General features: G+C 31.7%; 2 protein-coding genes across 2 annotated transcripts in view; both read right to left on the reverse strand.

The window, feature by feature from the left end:
- Window positions 1-13,963, reverse strand: part of LOC115888877 (acetylcholine receptor subunit alpha-like) — a 164,666-nt gene extending 150,703 nt beyond the window's left edge. Inside the window, exon 1 of the mRNA XM_030908745.1 lies at window positions 13,712-13,963. Within this exon, the coding sequence (XP_030764605.1) occupies window positions 13,712-13,933 (222 nt within the window). The 5' untranslated portion in view covers window positions 13,934-13,963. The remainder of the gene's footprint in view (window positions 1-13,711) is intronic.
- A 1,166-nt stretch (window positions 13,964-15,129) lies between these two features.
- Window positions 15,130-20,514, reverse strand: LOC115888739 (toll-like receptor 3). Its single transcript, XM_030908573.1, has 2 exons — window positions 20,456-20,514; window positions 15,130-17,178 (listed from the first exon to the last, which is right to left on the reverse strand). Exon 2 carries the CDS (start codon window positions 17,170-17,172, stop codon window positions 15,214-15,216), a length of 1,959 nt encoding a protein of 652 aa, XP_030764433.1. The 5' UTR covers window positions 17,173-17,178; window positions 20,456-20,514; the 3' UTR covers window positions 15,130-15,213.
- Between the last annotated feature and the right edge of the window lie 903 nt (window positions 20,515-21,417).

Below are 21,417 nucleotides of genomic sequence, written 5' to 3' on the forward strand. Positions count from 1 at the left end.
TATTTTATTGCAAGATGTACGATAGGTAGACGTAATCGTTCTCCACTTAAGAAAATGTATGTAAAATATATTCCAAAGGGACTGAACTTAATAATTAATAAATTAATTTTTGATTTTTAGTCGCTGCTGTTAGTATAAAGTTTTTAAATTTAGTTTTGCGACATAAACACAGCGCGTATTCACATTCATTGACGGTTTAATAAAAAAAAACTAACATTAGATATAATCAAATTTCAAATTAAGAATTACCTTCTAATGAAAAAACATCTATTTCTATTTGTTGATTTCTGTTAAAGAACAAAATATTTATGCTTTTTCAAGATACATTAAGAAACCTGAAATAGAAACTAGGAAATAGAAAATGGGAGAACACGGTACTTCTTTAAGTATATGTAAATTTAAGTATATTACCAGGTCCCCGCAGTGGGAAAATCACCAAATCCCTGCAGTGAGAAAATCACTAGGTCACTGCGGTGGGAAAATCACCAGGTTCCCCAGTGGGAAAATTACTAGGTCCTTGTAGTGGGAAAATCAATAGGTTCCTGCAGTGAAGAAATAACTAGGTCCCTGCAGTGGAAAAGTAACTAGGTCACGGTAGTGGGAACATCACTAGGCCCCTGCAGTGGGAAAATCTCTAGGTCCCCGCAGTAGGAAAACACCAGATCGCCGCAGTGAGAAAATCACTAGGTCCCCGCGATGGGAAAATCACTAGGACCCCCCGTTGGAAAATCACTAGATCACTGTGGTGGTCCCTGCACTGGGAAAATCATTATGTTCCTGCAGTGGGATAATCACTAGGTCCCTGCAGTGGAAAAATCACTAGGTCAATGTAGTGTTAAAATCACTAGATTCCTGCAGTGGGAAAATCACTAGGTCACTGTAGTGGGAAAATCACTAGGTTTCTGCAGTGGGAAAATCACTAGGTCCCTGCTGTGGGAAAATCACTAGGTCCCTGCAGTGGAAAAGTCACTAAGTCACGGTAGTGGGAACATCACTAGGCCCCTTCAGTGGGGAAATCACTAGGTCCCTGCGGTGGGAAAATCACTAGGTCCCTGCAGTGGGAAAATCACTAGGTCCCTGCAGTGGAAAAATCAATAGGTCACTGTAGTGGGAAAATCACTAGGTCCCTGCAGTGGGAAAATTATTAGGTCCCTGCAGTGGGAAAATAACTAGGTCCCAGTAGTGGGAAAATCACAAAGTCCCTGCAATGGGAAAAGCACTAGGTCCCTGCAGTGGAAAAATTCCTAGGTCACTGTAGTGGGAAAATCACTAGGTCCCTGCTGTGGGAAAATCATTAGATCCCTGCAGTGGGAAAATCACTAGGTCCCTGCAGTGGGAAAGTCACTAGGTCCCTGCTACCGTCTTTAAGAGCGTTTTTTTTTGTTGATTACACTGTATTAGATTAAATAGTCTAGCGATATTTTTCTATGCATTAAATGGCATACAGTAAATGAAATTGTGACGTAAAAGAATTAAAAAAATATGGCTCCATTCCTCCCTTCACTACCAGTATTTTGTCTGAATCCATTACAGTATGCAACCTAAAAAGAATTTTATTTTTATTGTATTGTATTGGTTGTATATTCTGTCCAGCGAGAGGATCTCGGGCAGTGACAGTTGTGTCTGTCATTCTAATTCACAGACAAATTAAAGACGCCATTCAAACTTCCAAGTGTAAATAAATTGTTGCGAAGATCGGCCGAAATTTTCCATCTCGCATTTCAATTTGGAAGACATATTTCCCACCGCCCAATTCCGACCGTATATACAGACGTATGCTCGTTTGCGGTTAGAGGAAATTCGATAGAATTTGGATCGACTTGATGTTATTGGACGGATACGCCGTACGGAAAAATATTGAGTAAAAAAGAAACAAGACAAAAATGAAAGAAAAACGTTTTGATAAAACAATGGGTAACTTTTCCTAATTGTGTACATATTTTAACTCACACCTACACTTAAGAATAAAGATATTCTTAATTACTGTTTTTGTAAATAAAAATTAGTTATTTAGTGGTTATTTTTATTTTAAATGAAATGCGTATCATATATGCTCAAATTATGAAAGAAAAATTTAATAAAAACGTTTTAATAAACCAATGAACGATTTTTCTTAATTGTGTACATATTTTTACTCAGATCTACACTTAAGAATATCTCTAGTTAATACTGCTTTTGTAAATAAAAAATTATTTAATGGTGACTTTTATTATAAATAAAGTGCGTATCATATATGCTCAAATTATGAAACAAAAATTTAATAAAAACGTTTTAATAAATCAATGGGCAACTTGTCTTAATTGTGTACATATTTTAACTCACATCTACATTTAAGAATATCTTTAGTTAGTACTGCTTTTGTAAATAAAAATCTATTTAAGGGTGACTTAATAATAAACGAATCTATGTATGTGCATATCATATATGCTCAAATTCTTCTTCTTCTTCGCGTTCCATCTCCTAATGGAGGTTGGAAATCATCATGGCAATTCTAACTTTGTTAACGGCTGCTCTGAATAACTGGTTTGAAGTCATTCCAAACCATTCTCTCAAATTCTTAAGCCATGATGTTCTTCTTCTTCCTTGGCTCCTTCTGCCCTTTATCTTTCCTTCTATTATGTTCTGCAGCAGGGCATATTTAGGTCCTCTCTCCACTGCAGAGACATTTTTTGAGTTTTACAAAGGCTGCTTTGGCTATTTCTATTCGAGCTTATATTTCTGCTGATTGATCCAAGTTTTCGGTCAACCAACTGCCTAGATATTTATATTTTTGTACTCTCTCTATAGGTGTATCATCTATTAGAACATTGGTTTGGACATCTTCTCTCTTAGTGATTATCATAAATTTAGTTTTCTTAGGGTTCATTTTCAGGCCATAGACTCACGTGTTGTTTAGTCTTTGTAGAAGTGTTTGCAGACATATTATTTAAGACCTGCCCATTAATAGTGATGCCCTCCTTTCTACTAGTCGAGGTCTCCCGAAAACTTGATTCGCTATATATATTAAACAATAGCGGAGAAAGTATACATCCTTGACACACGCCGCTCAGAACCTTTACTTCATCAGAAAGTTGGTCGTCAACTATAACCTTCGCTGATACTCAAATTATGAACTGTTAAATTAAGTAATATACAGTACGTCCCCGGATTGTCTTAAGATTTTTATTTAACTCTTTTATTTTTCTTTCTTTTGAGTATTTGTTTTTAATTTTGCTGAAGCATCTTTACGAATAACAAAAATTACGGAAACAAGAAAATTTGAAGGAGAGAAAATAATAAAACACAGATGTTCGGAATATTAGAAACCTCTTTAACTCTCTTATTATTTACATCTTTCAACGCATCAAGAAATTGTTAGGAAGATCCGACGAAACTGTCTCTCCTCGCATTTCAATTTGGCAGATGTTTGCCAACGCCCAATTCGGAACGTAGACAGACGTTCGCTTGTTTGCGGTTTAAGGATATACAATAGAGTATGGGTTTGCTTGATGTTATTGGATGAATTTGGCATACGGAAGGAAGGAAATCATTTTATAGCTTTACATTTTATCGTGGAATATAATAGAGTTGAATAAGAAGAAGGTTTTTGTTATCTTCCTCCACTTAAGAAAATTAATAATATTTTATTTCCCAAGGACTAATATTTTGTTGTTAAGGAATTTTTGATAGGTTGTATTTAGATATTTTAAAGAGATCTTCTTTGTGTTTTTAATTTTTCTGTTATACAGGGTGTCCCAGAAATAAGTGCAAATATTTTAACTGGTAGTATAGTTCAACCCCAGAAACACGCCTATTAGGTATTTTTGGCGAAAAAAAAAATGTCGAAAATTTAAAATTTTTCTTGACATTTTCCGGGAAATTTGAAAAAACTTTTTAGTGCCACTTGTTTATTCACCTGAGATTTCTCTACTGTGTATCTAAACCTTGCAGTGTTGCAAATTCTTATGTTATCCACATTCTACATGGTTCTACATTTATAAATTCATAGACAAATTTCTACTCAAAAATTAGGAATGTTAAATTTAATCTTGTATCAGTGCTCATTATTAATAATTATATAGAAAAAAAAACATTAATTATTTTTAGTACTTACCCTTTCAATGAAAACTTAACAAAAACCACCGAAAATTAACTAAAACATTATGTTTATGACGTTTACGAAAATGATCCATCATATTATTCACAACCAGGTCACAAAAAAGAAATTCCTAAAATGTTTATCGTAATTTAGAATTCAATATATCGAAAACAGCCCAACGAATAATCGATTAATTTCCATTTTCTCTGTTTTCTTTCATGTTTCTCTGTTTTATTTGAACCACTGATTTACAAAACACTTTGAAAAGCGCACATTACTTCGAATACCGTCTCTTATCGCCACTTTACGAACTACTTTCAATCTAAGAAAATACATGTTTCACTCAACAATTTTAAATACGTATTTTGTTTTTTCGCTATTTTTTCGATGTATTTCGACAGCCCATCCGTCGCTCGTCGGCCAAGAGTGCCACGTGTGAACTGGTCCTTTGAGCCGCGCCGTCGTGGCCCGGCTTGCGTCAGACGACGATGTTAAGCAACGTTGCCGTAGTTACAACAATTTCAAATTCAAGACATTCGAAGCAATCAAATTTGTATTAAATTTTAAAAATAAAACAGAGAAACATGAAAGGAAACAAACAAAACAAAAATGAATTGATTGATATTGAATTCTGACAGTTACAACCAGTGATGCGCGACAGTCTTGGCCGACGGTTGGGCTGTCGACGGAATTGTCGAAATACATCGAAAAAATAGCGAAAAAACAAAATACGTGTTTAAAATTGTTGAGTGGAACATGTATTTTCTTAGATTGAAAGTAGTTCGTAAAGTGGCGGTAAGAGATAATAATTCTCAACATTTATTCATTCAGAAAGGTATTCAAAGTAATGTCTGCTTTTCAAGGTGTTTTGTAAATCAGTAGTTCAAAACAACCGTTTTTTAAATTCACCCTTTCAGTGCCCCTAACTCCCTTAATATGCATTTTCCGCCCGATATTTATAGGAACTTCTTTTACTATTTTTAGGAGTACTATCACCCCCTGATTTTTTTACACCATTTCAATGACACCCTGTATAATGAATAAATAATTACGAAGATATGGCAAAATCTCTTTTCTCGTATTTCAATTCGGAATAAATATGAAATTCCGAAATAGAAGAATACTACAACACAATTTTATTTAAATCTACATAAATTTATTTTATTTTAGGCTTTAACGTCATCTTCGGTCCAAATATAGTAGTTTTGTGACTCGAATCTACATAAAATAGTTCCTCAATTAAAAAGTTATACTAGAATATAGTTTAGTATTTTGATGAGCAACAAAAATGCAAATTAATACTACAAGTAAAACTTCAATAACTGAAAGTAACAAACTACAAAGTAGAAAGAAAATGTTATAAACTTTCTGAATCCTATTATTATTTAGAAAGTTTGATAGGAAAATGTGACTAAATGTATCTCATCGCATTTCAATTTGGTCGATGTTTGCCAGAGTCCAATTTCGAAGGCATACACTATACGAATGCTTGTTTGCGGTTAAAGGAAATGCAATTGAGCTCGGGTCCTCTCAATGTTATTGGACGAATTAGCCGTCAGGGAAGAGAGAAACGTTTTATAGCTTTATATTTTATCGCGGGATATAGGATAGATCGGCAAAATGGTTCTCCGCTTATCACTTTTATTAAAATTTATGTCGGTTTCTTCAGAGCAGCTGCATTGCCGTTTATTTTTCCAGTTTTTTTAGTTTAATTTTAGTTGTTACAGTTTATTACAATGTTAAGATTTTTCGTTTGAAAATCAAAATTACGTTCTTACTGCAATGATAAAATGTATTTATACAGGGTAAACTTAAATAAGTGCACATATTTTTAGGGTTGGTAAATCAAGGCTATTTCAGGGTCGGTAAATTAAGAGGCAACAAAGTAATAAAAGGTTTGAATGTTCACAATGCAGAAAAGAGATAACATCACTTATCGGGCTTTTCAGTGGCAGAAAAGCTTCTAAAAAAATGTTTTTATGCGTGCCAAATACTCGTCAGCGAGTAATGGGAGTAAGTAAGCAAGTAAGTTTTTCTGCTCCACAATTTGATATTATTAGATTTACAATCTGACGAATCGTTTCTTAGCCACCACCATCAACTTTATTATTTTAAATACGGACTTGAGTTTGATTTTTTATTGCATTGTTTTATAAGCTTATAAACTCCCAACTACAAATTATAGTGCATTAAATCATTGCAAAATTAACGTTTAAACTACAAACTTTATTAAAATTGAAGTAAACATTGTTGCAAATAAAGCAACCTTTATTTTTTTGTCAGCAAAGTTATAGCAAAAAGAGTAAATACGCTTAACCGGTCCTCATTTTGCTGACAGAGTGCTTTTTTCATTAAAAGCACTAGTCTTCTACTTCCGTTTCAACGTTCGTAATACCCCAGAGGTTTTCGTAACACTAAGAGCAATTTCCTAGAATTTACAGCGGCCTGTCTCAATATTTATCCAAGTAGAGTTAGTTGATTTTTCAGATAAAATTATAACTTAATTTTTTTCGTAGTTCAACCTTCAACCGTTTAAGAAGAACCATCTTTTAAGTTCCTCTGAAAATTAATGGTCGTTATTTTTATTAAATATGCCAACGCAGCAAAATCTAATATAATTTGTCTGTCTGTGGTCCGTCTTTGTTTAAATGTTTTGTTCGTTATTCATATTGGGAATTAAACTTAGGTAATCGTTACGCAACCAGTAAACTCATAGTAATCAAAATTTTCACTCTAAATTTTACATAACCAAATTGTCACTCTAAATCGCTGTCTTTTTTAGACAGATGTCGCTTGTCTTGTCATTATGCAATTCATTATTCAAATTTTCAGAATGTTGTTAACAAAAGTTTCATCTTAAAATAAAATTTTAATCAATCACAATTGTTTATCTCCATCATTAACCGGATTAATAATACATAAATTACAGCTCAATTACGAACAATTCATTATTTATAGTGATTAAGCGTAATTTTATTAAATTATACAAATATGCTTCTTGTTTCTCTCTCTTCAGTCCTGACCCCCATTAGGGAGTGTAGTGGTCAGCGTAACATCATGGATGATTTTTCTCCATGCGCCTCTGTCTTTTGTCATCTCGATGACATCGTGCATTGGCTTGCTACAGCTAGTCGTGATCTGGTCTATCCATCGAGTTGGAGAGCGGCCACGTGGTCTATGTCCCTCCATCTTGCCTTGAATTATGAGTCTTTCCATATTGTCCGGACTTTTCCTCATTATATGTCCAAAATATTTTAGTTGTTTTAGTCGGATTTTACAGGAAAGCCTGTTAGTAATATTAAGTTCATTTATAATGAAACGTTTGTACGGCGTTCAGTCCATGGGATACGGAGCATACGTCTATAACAATACATCTCGGTAGAATCGATCTTTTTACGTTCCGCCTGCCTGAGAGTCCACGATTCGCAGCCATACGTCAATATTGGGAGTACCAAACAGTTGACTAGCCGGTTTTTGGTGGCTCTTGAAATTTGGCGGTCTTTCCAGATCTTGATCAGTCTCCCAACAGCTACCTTTGCCATGTTGCACCTACGCTTCACCTCTTTTTCCGATGTGCCTGTATTTGTCAATAGTGATCCCAGGTATACGTATGACTTAACGACTTCAAAGCGGTCGATATGACTTATATTTGGATGGTTGTTATGTTGCCTATCAAGTATCATAATTTTGGTTTTTTGCGTATTTAAATCCAGACCGAGCCGATTGCTTTCGTTTTCTACCCTATTTACTAAATTGATTAACTCTTCTTGACTGTTAGCGAGTAGTGCTGTATCATCTGCAAAGCGTAGATTATTTATTTTTTGGCCATTTATTGAAATGCCCCCTTCCCATGTTTCTAGCGACCTTCTCATTATGTATTCTCCGTATATGTTAAATAGTTGAGGAGACAATATACACCCCTGTCTGACTCCTTGTTCGAGGGAAAATTCCTTTGAAGCTGAATCCAGTATTCTAACTGATCCTGTAGTGTGCTGATACAACTGGATGATAAGTGAAATAAGGTGTTGCGGTACCCCCACTTCCTTTAAGATTTTCCACAGGTGATGCCATCTGACTTTATCGAAAGCTTTTTTATAGTCTACGAAACAAAAATAAAGAGGGATGTTGAATTTCCTTGCTTTCTCTATGATTTGGCGCATATTCAGAAGATGTTACCGAGTACCTCTGCCCTTGGTGAAACCTGCTTGTTCTGCTGGAATTTCTCTTTCTAGAAAAGCTTTCAGTCTTTCATTTATAATTTGCAACATTACTTTACTGGCATGTGAGATGAGGGAAATTGTACGATAGTTGCTGCACTTATGTATGCTCCCTTTCTTGTGGAGAGTGACAATGGTGGAGTGTGTCCAGCCGTCGGGCCATTCTCCTGTGTGCCATATTTTATTACAGATCAGATGAAGCATTTCTAATCCAGGTTCTTTAACGGCTTTTACTATTTCTGCTGTCATTAGGTCTGAACCTGGTGCTTTATGGTATTTTAATTTGTTTATGGCCAATTCAACTTCACTTTTAAGGATGTCCGGTTCTTTCTCTGAATTTTCGTGGTGGTCGACATAGTTATATTCTTCACTGTCTTTGTATAAATGTTCGCAATATGATATCCACACCTAAATAATGTTTTCTTTTTTGGTTCTTAAAGTTCCATTTTGATCTTCGATTGCCCAATTTCTGGCTTTAAAGTCCCTGGTAATACATTTTATTTTTTTGAAGAGGTCTCTTGGTAGGTTATTTAGACTGTGTCTCTCGATTTCTTTGCATATATCAGAGTAAAATTGTTGTTTGTCTCTTCTTGCTCCTTGCTTTATTGCCTTATTCAGGTATTTTAGTTCTTCTTTCTCTTCTTCTGTATGTATGCCTTTCCGGTGGAGAAGTCTTCTGTCTTCGATGATCTGGAATGTCTCGTTCGATAACAGTGTTTTCGTTTTATCGGTTGATCTTCTTTTTCTGACCCTGTTGCATTTGTTGTGCATTTTTTGAAAGCTTCCCATATTTCTTGGGCTGTTGTATTTTCTGTTGAGGTAGTCAGGAAAGCCTGGGTTCCTTGGAGAATTTCTTCAGTACTAATTGCCACAAGCTTATATTTCACCGGGGTAAACTATCACGAGATAGCGGGGTTAAATTGTTTTACATAGGGCTAGATCTACCCCGAATGGGGTAGCTGTGGCAACACTGCCGCTATCATTCTGTTTCAGAAACCAAAAAATACCATTTTGTTTATTTTGGGAATTGATTAATTTTTTTTATTCCTATATGGATTATTTTTCATTAAAAGTCATTGGTAAGGACTGAGTTTTGTTCATAAACAGAAAATTTTCATACGTCTCAAAAATTATGAAAAATAATAGATGATTCCATATAAGTTTGGTTGTGTGTATATTTCCAAATCAATTGTTTTAATGCACAAATAATTAGTCTGGCTCTAGTTAGCTCCAACTCTTGATTCTCGTTATATTTGTCATCCAAATTGACACAACAGACAAACGAAAAACACGTCTTTTTAAAGTGGGTTTCACTGTTTATTTTGTACAAATTGTGTCGAAACAAAATAAAAGGTTTAGGGGACGTCCTCATTTCATTGATAAAACGTTTTTGCCATTAAGAGCATTACTCTTCTATTTTCGTTTCAGCTCTCGAGTTGCCATAGAGAATTATGTAATATATAGGGCAAGTTTGCGCTGCTCGCAATTTCTTGTGTCAATACTGGCGTAAAGAATCGTTAAGTATCAAAAAACAGTACTTTACGTTTTGTTTTAATACATATAAGTATTATATTGTTCTGCAACGAGATTACAATGTATCAAAACAATGTGATTTAATGTGAATTTAAAGAAGTTGATGCATTATTTATGCATCAACTTATATATAAATCAACATGATACTAATATTGTCGATATAATTTGTTTATTTTATTAAAAAATAAAAAAACTGTTTAAATATTTGTTAAAGGGGACCAATCAATATGATTCCAGTATTCAAACTACATTAACTGACTGTTTGCGTTGATTAATAATAATTGCTCCAAATACTAAAAAACTGAATTTTGTATGGGCATTAGACAGTGTGATAAAAAGAAACACCTTAAAAATGATATTTCATTTTTTAATAAATACTTATTTATAACAACAGAGACTTTAATTTTGATAACTTATTATTATATTGATTTCTGACTCAAATCCACATTTATTTAGAATAATTTATTAACGAACACAATTAAGCATGTAATTAATTAGTATATGGGCGGAAATAATGGTGTTATATTTAATTAATGGTATACTCTTTTATAAAGATTTAAATAGTTTTCTTTTTGCATACAAATGGGCTAGTAATATTATCGTTTTGCTAAAAACGTTAATATTACTAGCCTGTACTTTTTGTACATTTGTTGCTTTAAAAACAATCTAAAATGTCAATATTCCATGGGTATATTGATAAATAGGGTCTAAATTATAAGAAAATGCATTTTCTACGAAAACTTGAAGGGATAGGTAAAAAATGGTATAATACAATTTGATAGACAATTAAATTGTGCATCTGATTCTCCTAAAATATACAGGGCGCTCCATTTAAATTAAAGAAGTTATTGGCGTTTAAAGCTAGACATCATTTTTTGCATAAAATATACATAATAAAATTTTAAACAAGTATTTTTTAGATCAGACTAGATTTTTGTAGTTATGAAATTTGCATTTTAGCTTTGTTACGACAAAAATTGTACTGTAAAATAAGTGTCTAAATCACAGTTATAAATAAGAGCGAATCCATCCATATCTATACATATATAAAAGCTCAAAAGGTTTTTTTGTTACATCCATGCCGCCGAAACCGCTTCACCAATCTTGATGATTCTTTTTTTAAATAAAAGGTTGTAATGCCTAGATTTGTTATGAAGTATTTTTATATTGTTTAATTGCTATTTCTTTGTGTAAAACGACTAAATACTAAAACATACCTGAAAAATACATACACACGATGCCTCCAGAAACAAATTATTTGTCATTGTCAGTGGTGCGTCAGTTAGATTATATATCAAGTTTTAACATATTTTTGGGGTCAGTTAATACCGTCAGCTTTAGATACATAAATATTAGCACAAATGTTCGTTTAAATGACATTAGTGATTATTGAATTAGCTACGCAAAGCGATTTTTGGAAATTCATCCTCTTAGAGTCGAAAATTCCTTAATATCTGGTCTAGAAGAATGAAATTCTACAGAAAAATTTAGAAGAGATTTTTGAGATTCATCAACCAACTGGGTAAAGTTAGTAAAAATTTATATAAACCTTCGTGATCTCTGGATTATACACATAAAAATTTGCACAAAGGATCATTTAAAAGACATGAGTTAATTAAGAAAAGCGACAATTGAAAACTTTATATGTCAAAGCTATTTATTTTAGTCATACCTACAGTTTATATGGGACCATAAAGGTTCTATACATAGAGAGTAAATAGTCATCTCACTATTTATTATTTTCGAGAGATTTTCTTTATTCGGATTTTGGAAAAATTTGCAGTGGCAGGTTTTATCGAGATCTACGAGTCGTGAAAATATTTGCACTTATTCAAGACTCGCCCTGTAGCTCTAAAACTGTTAAAATCGTAGTTTAAATGGTGCATTTTTGTAAGGCTCACTAGCTCTATCCATAAAGAGGTAAACAATAATTTAAATCAATGGACGACCGGACAGTTTGAGTTTAAAATCATGAATTCCTTAATTTATAATATCTATATAACCGTAATACCTAAATATGCAGTCTCATTCTATGTATTTACTTTAAAATACTAAATATAATAACCTATAGAGATAATTCTAATAAATACTGAATTGTATGCTCAATAGAATATTTTTTATAAAAATAAGTTTAAAATGATAATGATGATAATTGACAGATTATTTTTTATTTTACCACAGACTTGGGACCAGCGATACATTGACTACCTGTCTGCCTTTACTCATTACATTAATCAACTGGAACAATCTCAACTTAATACACTCCCTGAGCACGTTAGAAATAGTGATTATCATCAGTCTGACTAACTTATTATAGTTAATTATGTGTTATAGTATTATATTAATTTTTGAATTATGAATTTAATTTAGATAATTTGCAGTTCAATTACTATTGTATTTAAATATACATAATATAAGTGGATATGATTACCACATTGTTTTTTTTTTAACTTATCACAGACTAAGAACTAAACACAGACTAAACAGGCAACAATACAAAACTAATCAAATGCCAACGTATCTTAAGTTGCCATGTGATAATTTTGTCAAGAAGTCAAATAATTGTATATTTTAAACGTTGGCTTTTGTTGCAACAGCAATGTGTCAATCATATCCACATACAGGATAAAGCAACACATGTACAAAATATACAGATGGTAAAAATAATAATATTGCAAGCCCCCATTTGTTTACAAAAAGTAAACTATTTAAATCTATGTAAAATACTATACCAATTAAATATACCGCCATTATTTCCGCTCGAAAATGAGTTTTTGGGCAAAAAAATACATACTTAATTTATTTTTTAATTAATTATTAATTATTATTTTTTAATTATTCTAAATAAAATGTGTGGATTTGACTCAGAAATCAATATAAAAATAAGTTATGAAAATGAACGTCTCTGTTGTTATAAATAAGCATTCGTCAAAAAATGAAATAAAATGTATTAGGTGTTACTTTTTACCATACTGTCTAATACACATACAAAATTCAGTTTTTTAGTATTTGGAGCAATTAATATTAATCAACGTAAACAGTATTAATGTAGTTTGAATACTGGGATCATATTAATTGGTCCTCCTTAACAAAAAAATATTTTTTTATGAAATAAGCTAACTATATTGACAATATTAGTATCTGTACTCTTTGAAAATTTGCTACATCTTTAAACATAATCTAAAATGTCAATATTCCATAGGTATAGTGATAAATGAAGTCTAAATTATAAGAAAATGCATTTTCTACGAAAACTTGAAGAGATAGGTAAAAAATGGTATTATACAATTTGATAGACATTTAAATTGTGCATCTGATTCTCGTAAAATATACAGGGTGTTCGATTTAAATTAAACAAGTTATTGTCGTTTAAAGCTAATTATTATTTAATATAAATTTTTAGACAATCTGTATAAGGTAGTATTTTGTTTATTATTCCAACATAATATCTGATCAATAAATAAACTTCAGTAAATATTTAGTATTAAAAACTTTGATAACCTTGGAGAAATGAAGCCTGAACATTTTTACTGCAATTTCGTAGAATTGCAAATATTTGCAAAACGGTAAGGTTTAAGTATGATAAACTTCAATTAAACTTACCTTTGTTTCAATCGTAGAATTTAAATCTAGAATAATATACAGGGTGTTCCTTTAAAAAAATACAACTATAATATTTTTTACTTTTTTTAGGACACTCTGTATCTAGTAAAAATATTTTTAAATTGCAGCTCTACTAGTCCTTCAACGAACCTAGAACCTACAATTTGTAATAATCTAATCGTTTAACTACAATACTCCGTGTCGTATGTGGATATGATTGACACTTTGCTTTCCTGGTTACAGGCAGCTTACATTGGACTAACCGTCTGTCTATACTCACCACATCAATCAGCTGCGACAGCTTCAACTTGATGCACACCCTGAGCACATCCGACGTGTTCACCACCGGCCTCACCAACTTATTGTAGTTACTGAGCAGGTCGTCGTACAGTCTTTTGGCGTCCGGATTTCCGGTTACCGCCCCGTAGCAGATCAGGACGCACAACAAAAGTCCGGACATGAAACCAGCGGACGTCCGGGTCGTCGCGACAGACGAGGACATCGTGTGGCGTGACGCGATGCACGAACGGCGTCCTTGCGCCGCGACGTCGGATTGCAACTGGAGCGTCCACACGGAGGCTGGAGCGGCGAGGCGTCGATGGTAGCTAGAAGGGATGATAGTAGAAAGGGTGGGAGATAGAGAAGGAGAATGGATGGGAGAATGACCTTAAAACACTTTTCCGGATAACAATCATTATTGTTATTGCACACAGGCCTGAAAAAGCAACTCTATCCGTTTCCGAAATTTGATAGATGGAAAGAGCTATATTATAGGCTGTGTATGGTCTAATTCGGTACATTTTTAAATTGTATATAGTCTTTGTTCAAAAAGCAGCATCATTTCCGAGCCAACTTTGCGCTGTTTTTTTTTCGATCATACGGAATATTATTAATAATATCAACTATTAGATATCACTAAAATAATAATAATTATACACGTAAGAAATAAATTAAATCGTAAAAGATAATTTATCTTTTTATTACCGTTGAATATTTTAATTTCCATCCTTAAAAATAAAAAATATATTTTAACTAAAAATTAAACAGTACACTATATTCAAAACATCTAAAATTTTTATTTAATGTTAATAAATATTAGGCAAAAAAAAATATTCATGGGCTAATTTTTGGATTTATTTTTTTTTAGCGTAGTAATTTTTAAGTGTAGTAAAACTTCCACAAAACTTGTGTAATTAAAATAAAAACCATCTATTAAAAAACAAAGTATTTTTATTAGACATGTAAAATGTAATAACAGATCCACATACACAGTATCGAAAATAAATAAAGAATATCGAAATTACATTGTGGTAAGGCCCTGTATATTATGACATTTTTTATTTCTGCAATAAAAATAATGGTGAACTTTATTAATGTTTATTTCACATAAAAAAAATAATTTAACATTTTAAAACAAAATATTTTACTAAACATTGTGTTACAATAATAAAAAAAATATAAGTTTATACAGGGCATCTAAAACTTAATTCTAAATAATCAATCGCTTTGAACGGTAATAAGTTGTTGCATATAAAAAGAACTTTCTGTATATTTTGATTTGATAATTCAAATTTTATAAGATTCTCAATATATGTATGTAAATTATAAATTATATGCTTTTTCTACAAAAACTTAAAAAGGTGCAAAATTTAATAACTTATTTTTTCACCTTTTCAAGTTTTTGTAGAAAATGCACATTATATTATTATATTAAATTAACTAATTGTTGAAAAAATATACAGGGCGTTAGGTTTAAATTGAACAAGTTATGTAATAATACTTCTACAGTAAAGCAATATGTTCTTTCCTTATCGAGTCAGTTCTTCTCTTTTTTATGCTGTAACCGATATATACTAGAGCCAAAACAATTATTATTAGTAACATGAGTGTGAGTACTTGAAAAAATGTAAAAAAGCCCGTACTCTGATTAGTGAGAGGTATAGTTCGTGTATAATCGTATTTCTCATAAAGGGCTTTTAAATCTTTCGACATTTGTTCGATTTTTTTCTCATATTTTGTATCGGACATCTCCATCAGTACCATCAATTCGTTTTCAATTAATTTATAAAAACAATAACTAATATTTTTGGGTCGATTTTTCAAACAATCCAACAAAATTTTATCTGATAAAACATTATTATTACTATCAATATTTGAATAATTGTAAAAAGATTTTATCTTATCACTCATATTTCGAATATCTTCCTTTAAATAATTTAGATGCATTGTATTACTTAAGTTCAACGATCCTAAAAATTCATTTTGTAAATGTTCGTTTGTGCTATTGACATCATTGATTTCATCCTTTACTTCTGCCATTTGTTGGTTAATTGATGCGGATAAATTTAACATTTGCCTTTGTACTTCGTTAACTTTTTCAGAAATTTCACTTTCAAGTTGCCAATGTAATACAGATACATTAAATGTTTTCGCAGATTGGTTCTGTTCTATATCAAGGCACTCAATTCCTAAAATATTACTTCTCTCATATTTTCTGTCTACATTTATTATTTCTACACGTCGAGCGTGTAGTACAGATATTATTTCTTTTAAATCTGCACAAATCCAAAAATTGTGTGTTAGTGAAACACGTCTTAACGATCTTAAAGTAAATATGTTTGCCCAATTATTATTTATGCCGTGTTGATATCTTGAAAATAAATTAAAAGATATATCGAGATATTCTAAACTAGTAAGATTTAAAAATATATTTGAAGGCATGTTTATGACATAGTTATGCTGAATATTGATATATCTTAATTTAGTGGTGTGGAAAAATGAATTTGGTTCCATCTCTGAAATGTTGTTGAAGCTTAAATCTAATCGTTCAATATTCCTGTTATTTAGACCTCTCACAGATGTCAAATTGTTATGACTGGCGTTTAAGAAATGAATATTTCCAGTTATGTTTATATCAATTATATTGTTGTAACTTAAATTAAGATTAACTATATTTGTGTCAATCTCAACAGTTTTAATTTTATTGAAACTTAGGTCTAGGTTTTCAAAATTGCTATAACTTCTAAATTCACTTATATTATTATTTGAAACATATAACGATTTTATAGATTCTGGAATAGTAACGATTGTCATAAAATAATTATTATTTAAAATTAATATTTCTAATCTTGTATTACTCGCAAATGTAACAGAAGTGATATATTTTATAAGTAATATTAAGTAATAAGTATTATTACTTAAATCTAACATGTATAATCTAGTTAATCCTAAGAATACATGATCATCGAGACGTCCAATATTATTGTTTGATATATTTAATATTTCAAGTTTATGAAGATTTGAAAAGACTCCTTCGATTAAATTGGAGTTATTGTTATCAGCTAAATTTAATTCTAATAATCCAGAAAATGGGGCAAAAAAGCCAGGTAAGATTTTAATAATATTGTTGTCTGAAATATCCAGCTTTCGTAAATTTTCAAATATTCCCTGATGAGAGATAGGTGGCTCTTTAAGCACTCCCAACGAAGAGTTATATATTGATATCGTATGAATATTATACTCGTCTACTTGAATTTGCAAAGTGGTGTTAATACAATACAAATGAATTCCATTAATACTATCACTATTTCCATTGTCATTTTGAAAGTAAAACATCTCATATTTTGTCCAACAATTGCATTTACCAAAATTTACATATTGACAATATTTCCATGCATTTACAAAATTTACATATTGAGAAACAAGTGCTAGCCATATCAACATACAAATGAACGTCTTCATATCAACCTGAAAAAAACAAACAATTTAAAAAAACAGTAAAACTTACATAAAAATACATTTAAACATTTTATACACTTATTTTTTATGTTATAGTAAAATTGCACTTAATTTCTTTCAACTGAAGTGAGTGTGATACAAAAACTATTTATACAGGGTGATCCGAACTGTATTCCGGAAACTGCGGCAGCATATTCTGCAGATAAAAATAAGGAAAAAAGTTCGTATAAATGTATGTTCTTAAATGCTTAGCTTCGGAGATACAGGGTGAAGAAATTTCACTTTTGTATCGATTTTTTCCAAATAATTTCTGAAGTAACGTCAATATTTGGATGAAAATTGGTGTCTGGGAGTTTTTTGACATGAGAAATTTGATTTTGATGTCAATATGACTCCTACTTGTAGAGGGCGCCACCTACATATTTTTTAACTGGTTTCAAGACTAATAAATTTTTGTCCGTACCTGTATAAAACTGCCGAGTAAAAAATATACATTTACGACGTGTTTTACGTAAAAAAAGCTTCTTGGTAAATATCGCTACGAGTAATGGTTCTCGGAGATATTTGGAATCAAAATTATCAGTACCTGTCATCATTGACATAAACATGTTGACTAAACAATTATTTTACACTACATTATTCTTTACAGGTATAATAATAATTATTATTGTACAGGTTAATTTCGAATTTGGTTTAGTTGTTTAGGTGACACAACACACAGCGATTATCATATTTCACGGCGTTTTTGATTAAAAGTATCATATCGGTAGAGTTTTTCCATAAGCACACTTATTTCAAATGAATCTGTGAGCAATATTAGCGAGATTAGACATTTTTTTGACACGGTTCGGAGTCTTTATATATTTTTCAGTGAAAGTCTACCCCGTTGGCAAAGCCTAAACTGCTAAATAAAAAATAGTAAAACTGTTGGTTTAACTAAAAATTATGTCCAATTAGATGGTCGTCAAAAGCCGAAAGCATACTATTGATAAAAACTAATTTTTTGTCCGTTGTCAAGTGTCTAGCGAATTTAACGTTAATACTGAAAAAACGTACCGATAGAGATGAGGCCAAGATGTTACAAGATAAAATAGAAAATTTCGAATTTATTTTCTTACTAAATTTTGCAAGGTACAATGTTGGAAAATACTAACTTGCTTTTAAAATGCTTACAAAAAAATTATATTGACATAGGACTGACTGGCCACAGATCTAATATCAGGAGTTCTTGTTAAAATAGAAAATCTTTGGGACAATTTTGAAAGTGTGTATGAACTGTCAATTTCAATTGCGAAATCTTGGAATATTGAACCTCAGTTAAAAAACAAAAGAGTTCGTAGAGTCAAAACTTTTTTGATGAAATAGCAGCTGATGAGCCCATTGAAAATCGTAAAAGTCGTTGAAAAGTCACAGTTTCTATGTTTGTTTCGATATAATAATAACTCAGTTTAGAATCAGGTATGACGCATTTCAAAATATTTATTCAAAATTTGAAATTTTAAACCCACAAACATTGTTAAAATCCCAGGAATCTGATATCTTATAGCTAATGCCAAAGTATTAGTAGACAAATATCCTAACGACCTAACACAAAATCTAGCATCGGAGTTAATTCAAGCAAAAAATTTACTTTATGAAAAAATCAAAATTTTTCACAGTATCAGAGAGTTTTCTGATTTTTTTTTTTTGAAAAACAATTACTGATTAGCAGTATACCTGAGATTTGCACTGTATTCCAGTTGTTTCTGGTTCTCCCTGTAACATCCGCTGAACCAGAAAGAATTTTTTCTAAGCTGAAAATAATAAAAAGTTTTGCGAGGTCTACTATGTCCCAAAATCGCCTAAGCTCACTGGCCATAGTGGCCATAATATCAGTTGAGAATGATCGAGCAAAAGAGATAGATTTGGACAACCTCATAAACAAGTTTCTTTTGTTAAGGTCGAGGGAAAAAGGAATATTACTTTCTAATATACCATAGGGTACTTCATAAATATTTAAAATGTCTTGTTCACATTTCACTGTGTTTTAGTTATTAGTATTTAAATGTTGAGTTTTTTTTAATAAATCCTTTTTTTTCTAAATTTATTAGTTTTTTTTTAATAATTTCTAATAAAACTTTGATTAATTAGAAGCATAAATGTTTGTTTTCTAGTTTAAGTATTTTAAGAGTACTATAATAATAAATAAATGTTGAAACAATTATCAAAATATAAAAAAATATCACACTGTGGCTCTTGTTAAAAAATATGTTGCAAGCAGATATGACAATAATGATGTATTTGAAGGAATTTTTGAGTGTACTTGGGGGGCCCCGCGAGAATTTGCCGCGCTACGAGTTTCGCAGAAAAATTTATGGTTAATTTAAAAAAATAAAAATTTCCCAAATTTATTATTTCAGTCAAATAATTGATCTATTCAACGTGTTTATTTTTTTGTCAATAATGACATGAATTGACTATTTCCCTTCTAAATATCTTGAGAACGGTTGCTCGTAGCGATTTTTACCAAGAGACATTTTTTACGTAAAAAATCACGGAAATGTACATTTTTTCAGTCGGTAGTTTTATACAGGTACGGATGAAAAGTTAAAACTCTTCAAACCAGTTAAAACACATGTAGGTGGCGCCCCCTATAAATAGGAGTCATATTGACAGCAACATCAAATTCTCTCATGTCAAAAAACTCCCAGACACCAATTTTCATCCAAATATTGACGTTACTTCGGAAATTATTTGGAAAAAATCTCGAAATAAAAATGAAACTTCTACACCCTGTATCAGCGAAATTAAGCATTTTAGGACATACATTTAAACGAACTTTTTTACTTATTTTTATCTACAGAATATGCAGCGGAAGTTTTCGGAATGCAGTTCGGACCACCCTGTATATTATTTCTATTTAACCTTTCGATGGCTGCAATTTCTTCGGGGAACCTTTTAGGGCATATTTATGTTCATAGGAAATTTTTGTTTTATTTTTATCTGTAAAATCACCCACCAAAGTTAGATATTTGGACACTATTATTTGGACACCGTGTATAAGTAAAATCACTGTAAACTTTTAAACAAGTATACAGAAGCAAGGAGATGCCAACGTTGCAGAAGTAAAGAGGTCAACATTACAAGGGTGCAAAAGTATGAAGGTGTAAAACTTTAAACAAATAATTTTAATTTTTAACAAACTCTGGTGTCGACAATTCGGCACCCTGTATTCTCTATAGTTAAGATTGAATCCAGTAAATAATTATAATAAACCATACATAATCTAAAAGTTTTTCTTACTCACATAAAACCACTGCAAATTTTCCTTTTTTAATTAATAATACACAATAACTTCGGCTTGATCGCAATATAAAAATTCTGTATTTTAAGTGTCTAATTATTGTTTAACGCATGCTAGATGATAGTATGCGTTCTGATGGCAGTTCCGAGAATTGATAATACTTTTTAGATATAATTAATCAAAAGTGACTTTTTACTTGTATATAGGGGGTATAAGAAATTATCAAAATGGGACAAAATCAGAGGTGGAAGTACTACAATTTAGTGAATGATTTAGTATCGATATTAATTATTATTTATTTTTAGCCGACCATACCAACAGGTATGGTAGGCTATTAAGATCGGCAAAAAAAGTTTTTTAAACGGTTTTATTTAGCTCGACCCGTACGGTATTTATTTATTTGTTTGTTTATTTGGGTCAAAATTAGAAATTCAAATTTAAGTACCTTCCTGTTGTCAGATTGATCTGAAATTTGGTACACACCTTTAGTTCCGATGACAATACAATATAGTAATATCAATAACATTGTAAATCTAAGATGGCCGCCGGTACAAAATGGCGGATTTCATATTTTTCCACAGCCCCCTCAATATGGGTATCAAATGAAAGGGCTACACTAGTAGAATACTGTGATTATGACAAAATTTAAAATCCAAGATGGACGTCGTTACAAAATGGCGTATTAGGTGAGGGCATGAGTAGTCGTGTCCAGAACAGTTGTGTCCAAGATTGTGTGACGTTAGAAGGACAGATAAAAAAAAGGTGATTAGATGTACCTACGTAGTTAGCGGTAGGTTTACCACTCAAGTTAAGGTAATAGGTTAAAACGTGCTGAGGACTGTATCGCATTAGGGTGGCTAAAAATGTAATGTCGCAAGCGTTTTCCCCTCAAGATTGGGTGCCTCTTGTTGTATATTATAGCCTTGCCCCTCTACTGGACCTCTGGGGGGGGGTCGACCGTTAAA

Source organism: Sitophilus oryzae, unplaced genomic scaffold (genome assembly GCF_002938485.1).
Source record: "Sitophilus oryzae breed Bouriz unplaced genomic scaffold, Soryzae_2.0 scaffold_808_pilon_pilon, whole genome shotgun sequence".
In the NCBI taxonomy this organism is placed as follows: Eukaryota; Metazoa; Arthropoda; class Insecta; order Coleoptera; family Curculionidae; genus Sitophilus; species Sitophilus oryzae.

What these genes read in the sequence shown, in the direction of transcription:
- LOC115888739 (XM_030908573.1), bottom strand. Translation starts at nt 17,172, where the DNA reads ATGAAGACGTTCATTTGTATGTTGATATGGCTAGCACTTGTTTCTCAA.